The sequence below is a fragment of the Myotis brandtii genome, unplaced genomic scaffold (genome assembly GCF_000412655.1).
Source record: "Myotis brandtii unplaced genomic scaffold, ASM41265v1 scaffold616, whole genome shotgun sequence".
NCBI lineage: Eukaryota > Metazoa > Chordata > Mammalia > Chiroptera > Vespertilionidae > Myotis > Myotis brandtii.
The window spans coordinates 67,692-75,798 of NW_005370346.1; the positions used below are offsets into that span (position 1 = coordinate 67,692).

Below are 8,107 nucleotides of genomic sequence, written 5' to 3' on the forward strand. Positions count from 1 at the left end.
TTTTTTATAAAAGGTTGATAGGTTTCTTACCTATTAACTTTTTGCAGTGTTGTTGCACTGACTCCTGGTGCAAAACAATTCAAAGATAGTATGTATAACCAACAAATATATGGTGCTGTAATCAATTATCCGACACGCAGAATGTCTCATCGAGCACTGTTGCACTGTATATTTTTTTCTTCTAACTCTCCCACTCCTGTCTCCTAACGAACATGGCGATCAAGTGCGTCCATTTGCCGAGTGCACCCGAACGCACGGGAAGCTTACCCGAGGCACATGTTGACAATAACGAGGCCGTTTCCAGAATTGGGCATTTTGTCACTCGAGTAAAAATAAAATGTCATGAGTAAAGATTAATCTCTTTATAGTGCAATTCTTAACCTTTTTATATTAATGTCAATATTGGAACAATGTATCTTGGATGTTTTCACTATGTATCTTTGCTACGCAACACCGATGTACATGTTTACATCCAGTTTAGAATTGCATTACTGATCATGAGTAACGTGAGTAATAATATTACTCGAGTGATGCCCAACTCTGGCTGTTGCGAGAGACATATATTTGAATTATGCAATTTTTTGTCTCTGTCGATGCGTGTCACCAAAATGAGTTAGCGTGTCACCTCTGACACGCGTGTCATAGGTTCGCCATCACAGCTATAGGTCATAGTAAGCAATATTTCAAAAACACATGGATCTAAGCCAGTTATTTCTTATGGGTATAATTTCCCTATATATTTTACTATGTAGTCCTTTTTACTATGGAAATTTTACTTCTAAAACGACAACCAAAATTATTATTATTTTTTTAATCTTTCAGATTTGTCATCAAGATATGCCAATAATTACTTACCTCCAAAAGAAGATACTTATGAAACAGAATTATTTCAATGGGAAATGAATGACAGGCTTCAAATCTATGATATTAAGAAGTCTATTTCTAGAGATTATTTGGAAGTCAGAGGCACATTGGAAAATCAGAAGGAATTTTTCAGGCAAGGAATGATTATATATGAAAAAATGTCTATTTTCAATCAGCATACTTACTTATCTCAATATCCCACATGTAATTCTGAGAAGCCCTATAAATGTAAGGAATGTGGGAAGGCCTTTAGACGAGCCTCACACCTAACTCAACATCAGAGTATTCATACTGGTGAAAAACCCTATCAATGTAAGCAATGTGGGAAGGCCTTTAGTCGTGATTCACAGCTCAGTCTTCATCATAGACTTCATAGTGGTGAGAAACCATATGCATGCAAGGAATGTGGGAAGGCCTTTACTCAGAGCTCACAACTGATTTTACATTACAGAATTCATACTGGTGAAAAACCATATAAATGTGAACAATGTGGGAAAGCCTTTATTCGTAGTTCACAACTAACCCGACATCAAAAAGTCCATACTGGAGAGAAACCTTATGAATGTAAAGAATGTGGGAAGGCCTTTACTCAGAACTCACAACTTACACTGCACCAGAGACTTCATACTGGCGAGAAACTCTATGAATGTAAAGAATGTAGAAAGGTCTTTACTCAGCTCTCACAACTTATTCTACATAAGAGAATCCATACTGGTGAAAAACCCTATGAATGTAAGGAATGTGGGAAAGCTTTTATTTGTGGCTCACAGCTTTCTCAACATCAGAAAATTCATAATGGGGAAAAGCCATATGGATGTAAAGAATGTGGGAAGGCCTTTATTCGTGGCTCATTACTTATGCAACATCAGAGGATTCATACTGGTGAAAAACCCTATAAATGTGAACAGTGTGGGAAGGCCTTTATCCGTGGTTCACAACTTACTCAACATCAGAGAATTCATACCAATGAGAAGCCCTATGAATGTAAGGAATGTGGAAAGACCTTTAATCATGGTTCACAACTTACTCAACATCAGAGAATTCATACTGGTGAGAAACCCTATCAATGTAATGAATGTGGAAAAGCCTTTAATAGAGGCTCACTACTTACTCGGCATCAGAGGATTCATACTGGTGAGAAACCCTATGAATGCAAAGAATGTGGAAAGACCTTTAGTCGTGGCTCAGAACTTACTCAACATGAGAGAATTCACACTGGTGAGAAACCCTATGAATGTAAGGAATGTGGAAAGTCTTTTATTCGTGGTTCACAGCTTACTCAACATCAGAGAATTCATACTGGTGAGAAACCTTATGAATGTAAAGAATGTAGAATGGCCTTTACTCAGAGTTCACATCTTTCTCAACATCAGAGACTTCATACTGGTGAGAAGCCATATGTATGTAATGACTGTGGAAAGGCCTTTGCTCGTGGCTTACTACTTATACAGCATCAGAGAATTCATACAGGTGAGAAACCTTATCAGTGTAAGGAATGTGGGAAGGCCTTTATTCGTGGTTCACAACTTACTCAACATCAGCGAATTCACACTGGAGAAAAACCCTATGAATGCAAGGAATGTGGGAAAGCCTTTAGTCATGGTTCTCAACTTACTTTACATCAAAGAATCCATACTGGTGAGAAGCCCTATGAATGCAAAGAATGTGGAAAAGCCTTTACTCAGAGCTCACACCTTTCTCGACATCAAAGAGTTCATACTGGTGAGAAACCATATCAATGTAAGGAATGTGGGAAGGCCTTTACTCGTGGTTCACAACTAACTCAACATCAGAGAATTCATATCAGTGAGAAATCTTTTAAATATAAGGAATGTGGAATAGACTTGACTCATAGCTCACAAGTTTATATATGAATTTGAAACTTTGTGATTAATAAAGATATTTCTGTGGTCATTAATCCATTATAATCAAAGAATTCTTAAAATGTGAATATGGGAGTACACTTTCTCGTAAAACTCTGCATCAGTGAATTTATTTGGGGAAGAGTGATAATGTAATCCATATAGAAAAATTTATTACTAGAAACTGATTAAACTTTGGTGAATTTTAATCAATAGTAATGTAATAAATATTAGAAGGCCTTCAGCCATAGCATGTCTTTTTAAGCATTATCTTGACTCTATCAGTTGCTTCCCTTTGTGACATTTGTTATGATAACCTTTAGTTTAATCATTTGTAAGAAAACCTAATACCTTCCTTATCAAATTCTTGAAAGTATTATGTGAGTTGTTACATGTAAAACTTTTAGAGCAGTGCCTTGAACATAGCATAGCACAGATATTAGCTGTTATTATAGTGTTAGATAATTTGCATGAGAGAAGGACACTTATGAGTATAATGAATATCGAGAAATATTCCATTTAACATTTAACCCCAATTATTTGAATGGGGAACACTGTATGCTATAATAAATGTGAGCAAGCTTTTATTTAGATTTGATCCAATATGCTATAAGAGGAAATTCATACTGTATATTAAAAAAAAACCACTGTAGGTTTAATGAGTGGATTGTTGACGAGGTTTTAAGTGAATTGTAACAAAGTCCAAAAACTCATATTTTCTATTTCTGACCACAATTCAAGATTATTATTTAGAAATGGATAACCATAATAAATCTTTCTACTAGGAACTTTTTAAAAACTTGGTTTTACAGATTTTGATTAACATGAAAATAAAAACTGACATTACAGACTGTTTTGCAATGAAAAAATGAGTCTATGTCAGAGACTGCTGTTTTTCTGCCCAATATCCATTTCCCTTTTTTAGTAACTGAATTCTTGATTGAAAACCTATGTAAGCTTTCCTTGCTGATCAAAGTGGAAATGATATTTTGTATGATTAGGACATTTAACCCCTTTTCCTCTATTTTCCCTCTGTCTACAATGTGGACATTTAATCTGTAGCGCTGGCAGTTTTATGGGAACTCTGAGAATGGGTATTAAGGATGGTGGAGCAGAAAAACAAAATATACACCTCTGCTGATTTTATACAACAGCCACAACAACTTTGGTCTTCCTGTATTTCTTTATATAGAAATGAAAATAAACTTACTTATTGATACTATTGTTATTTTCTTGTTGACAAAATTATTAAGGATATAAAATTTTATATCTGGATGTGGAGTCCTGTGGGTAAGGAAATCTCAAATGTGGCACTGCTTTAGGGCTATGGAGAATGAGGATCTACCTATCTCAGACTAGAAAACTGACAATTGTTTTTATACACAAGACATTTGGTTAGACTCCCACTTTATCTCACAAGGCATATCTTGTGCCAATTAAGACTATGATGTTAGGAAAAATAATAGGAGTGATTCAGAATGTAGGTATTGGATGCTTCTTTCTGCATTTGGTAATGTCCTGTGAAAGAAATTTAGTGGAGAGTTAGATACCGAGGGTGCTTTCAGAGGTTGAAAACAATATTGCTTTGTTGAGAGATGTAGGTGCTCAATCCAGGTTGATGGTAAATTTTAGAACTTTGATCCTTGTGGGATTCAAAATGCCAAACTCTTTAACTGAAGCCACTTACAATGATTTAAAGTAGCAGCTAAACAAGAAATGAGGCCATTGCTAATCCTTGCAAACGCAGTGAATCTGTTAGCAAAAGAAAAAAAGAATTTAAAATGCTTTCCCAATGTTCTTATTTATTAAGTACTTAATATTTCAGCTACTCTTTTAGGTATTTGGTGTATATCAATGAACAATTCTAGAAGGAGAAGATAGAATAATACATTGTAGAGTATGTTAGAACATACGTGTTATAGGGGAAAATTTTCAAAAGGAGTGGAGGGGGATATGACAGTTTAGGCTGCTATATGAAATAGAATGATCAGGGTAGGCCATGGAGAAGGAAATATTTGAGTCAAGATTTGTAGAGGTGAAGGAGTAAATCATTATCTAAGGGAAGGGCATTCCAGGCAGAGGAAAAAGAGCAAAGGCCCTTACATTGCTGGTGTGTTTGAGGAACACCAGTGGAGATATTGTAAAGGTTTGTGCTGATGGGCGATTGATAAAGGAGGTAAGAGAGATAATGACTATACCTTGTAAGTCATTTTGTATTTTGAGCAGAGGACATGATCTGACATATTGCTATTGTGTTTAAAATTTTAAAAGCCTAAGTGGCTATGAGTAGAGGTTATGGCATTAATTCAGATAAATGATGATAGTAGCTCAGACCAGAGTAGCAACAGTGGTGAGAAGTGGTTGGAGTCTAGATATATGGTAAATATGATGGAGCAAGCAAAATTTGTTTGGGGGTTAGATGTCAGGTGTAAGAGAAAAAAGTCTAGGGTACTGACCCAAAAGTTTAGGGCTCAAGTAACTGGAAAGATGTTCTCATCAGCTGAGATGGGAAAATAACAATATTGAGTGAGCACCTGGATGTTCTAATTTGTACTATTCTAGAGATTATATTAATTTGCTAATTATTACCTATAGTTATTTAAAATCATGAGGCAGGACAAGATCATTAAGGACCTGAGTGTGGCGAGAGAAAAGAACATAAAGGACTGATCCACCTTGAGAGTTCAAGGATAAAAGACCATCAAAGCAGGATCAGTGAGATGGAAGGACAACTAATAGTTGTACCACAGAAGCCAAATGAAAGTGAGTCAAAGGGAGAGGATGGCTGCTGACGGGAAGGCAGACTGCAAGATAGTGTGTGAGTGAGAGAACGAAAGGAGAGTGTGTGGACATTTGTGGGTGAGGGACAGCTGTATTCCAAGGGACTGTTGGCGACTGCCAGACTGGGCTCCCCTGACCAGGCAGCCTCCACTGCTGCTGAAATCTCTCCCAGAGCGACCAGCTCTGCTGCGGAGACCACACCATCTCGAAGGGGGAGAGTATCTGTTATCAGAAGCCTATACATTTTGGGACTCTACAACCACAACACCCAGGGGCCAGCTGTGAACCCAGGAACACTGGATCTCAAGCAGCATGAATACGCAGACTTGGATGAGCTCTGCACCTTCTCACGGAAAGGTCAGATTTCACCTAGGGAAAGGTGAGGTCTGCGATCCAGGCAGGAGAGAGAAATGTGCGAACGGCATCTAGAGGTTCGGGGGAAGTCTGCACCCCACAACATCTGCGGCCATTGGGGCTAGCGTGATCCGTGATTGTGGAAGGGGATCCACAGGGCTCCTGGAAGAACTCTAAAAATCAACCCATAGCTGGACTGGGCGCAAAAAGGCACCCTGACATTTTACCAGTGTGCCGGCTGCTTAGTGCCAGGGGGAAAAAAGACTGCACAGAGACATTCACAGAGTTGTGTGCAGTTCCAGAGGGTAAAAGTCACGAGTTCACACACTTATTCTGGCTCTTTTTTTTCTCTTTAAATCCTTGCTTTTGATTACTAACCCTAGTACATAGGATCACCCAATTAGGGACACTCTAAGAGACTGCAGGGGAAAGTTGTTTTCGTGGAACCTGGGGATCAGAATGGGGAGTAACGATCAGAGAACCAGCTCTGGGGCAATCCATTCTCCCAAGTCAGTATTAAGTGTGACAGGGAAAACAAAATCTAAATACTGGCTAGAGAGGACTTAAAGCCCCGGAGGTCAATCCAGAAACACTGCCACCCAGGGGTTAAATCACAAATTGACTCTTGTGTAAACACAAATAAAGGAGTCTAAAACACAAAGAAATACTGCCTGCTTGAAAATCAGGACTGTGGCTTACAACACAGAGGAGCAGTGGAACGCAGGGAACTTCAATATTGTCTGACTGCCTACAGGAAACAGGTGTGCCAAACAGAACAGTAGAGGAAGTGAATGACCTTCACTACTGCACATTTTTATTTTTTCATCTTTTGCTTAAGAAACTAATTTTTTCCTCACTTGATTTTACCTTTTTAATTATTATTGTCTGACTGCCTACAGGAAACAGGTGTGCCAAACAGAACAGTAGAGGAAGTGAATGACCTTCACTACTGCACATTTTTATTTTTTCATCTTTTGCTTAAGAAACTAATTTTTTCCTCACTTGATTTTACCTTTTTAATTATTATTTATTTATTTTATTTTATTTATTTATTTAATGGGCACCAGGACCAATGATCACCAGCTGCCCAAGTACCAAAAAATTATGCTTCCGAAATCTCTTGATGTCGATTCCACACGTAGAGCAATCAGGCTGCTCTATGTGTGCCACTCACGACAGAAGCCTATATTTTTATTTTTAATCAGTATTACCACTACTATTTTACCTTTTTTTAAAGTGTCATTTTATTTTCTCTTTATATTATTTTGGGATTAGTATTCTACATTCTATTTTCATTTTTCCTTTAGCATCATTTTACTCTATCTCAACTTTACCTTTATCCAACACTCTCTTCCTCACTTATCCCATTTTGTTGTCCTGTTTCTCTTACCCTATTCCTGCTTTATATTTTCCCTATTCCCTCTTTTTACTCCATTAAAAATTCATCCTACTTATACATCTAATTTCCGATCCCCTGTTCTAAGTCCATACACACCTCTGTCTTCTCTTTCTTCACTATCCAATTTTTCTTTTTTCTCCCTTCCCTTTTTATTTTTGTTATTATTGTTTTGTTTTATTCTTGGTTTTATTTTGTTTTGTTTTGCCTTGCCTTCTCTCTGTCCTATTGTTGTTGTTTGCTTTATTATTGATTAGATTTTTTGTGTGCCTGTTTGTGAGATTGTTTCTCTTTTTTTGTGTTTTTATTTGTTTTTTGCTTCTATTTTTCTTCTCCTCGCTTGTTATTAGTTGTTTGTAGTTTGCATTCATCTCTGGGTGTTGATTGCATTTTTTTGGATTAGTGGTTGTTCTATTGGAGTTTTCTCCCCATATAAATAGTCCCCCCCCTTCTATTTTATTCTCTTTCTTTTCTCTCATTTTTTTGCTTTTGTCAGTATCATTTTTATACTCCTTTTTTTTCTTATCCCCTAATTCTCTTTTTTCTGGTGGTGACCTTTATTTGGGGTAATTAGTATCGTGAATACATTTGTATTCACTGCCATGTGCATTGTGCCTTGTTGTGTTGTATTTTGTGCCTATAAATCAATGCAGCAGAGAGAGAGAGCTACATAACCAGACACTAAGAGGAGAGACCTCATGGGGAGACAAAGAAACAGCCCGCATATGAAAGAAAAGGAGGCATCACCAGAAAAGGAAGTAAATGAAATAGAGGCAATCAATATGTCAGAGAAAGAATTCAGAGAAATGGTCATAAGGTCGCTGAAAAGAATGGAAGACAAATTCAACAA

At 37.2% G+C, this 8,107-nt stretch overlaps 1 protein-coding gene and 1 long non-coding RNA gene across 9 annotated transcripts in view; one reads left to right on the forward strand and one right to left on the reverse strand.

The window, feature by feature from the left end:
- ZNF420 (zinc finger protein 420) overlaps positions 1-3,950 on the forward strand; it is a 68,962-nt gene extending 65,012 nt beyond the window's left edge. For 7 of the 8 annotated variants that reach the window (XM_005879929.2, XM_014528078.1, XM_014528079.1 and 4 more), the window contains one exon: positions 823-3,950. In XM_005879929.2, coding sequence (XP_005879991.1) covers positions 823-2,738 — 1,916 coding nt within the window. In that variant the 3' untranslated portion in view covers positions 2,739-3,950. The remainder of the gene's footprint in view (positions 1-822) is intronic. The other variant, XM_014528082.1, reaches the window with a different exon arrangement.
- LOC106723644 overlaps positions 1,665-8,107 on the reverse strand; it is a 17,042-nt gene continuing 10,599 nt past the window's right edge. Inside the window, exons 2-3 of the long non-coding RNA XR_001359351.1 lie at positions 6,803-6,807; positions 1,665-1,699 (exon numbers count right to left, since the gene is read on the reverse strand). This is a non-coding gene — a long non-coding RNA (uncharacterized LOC106723644). The remainder of the gene's footprint in view (positions 1,700-6,802; positions 6,808-8,107) is intronic.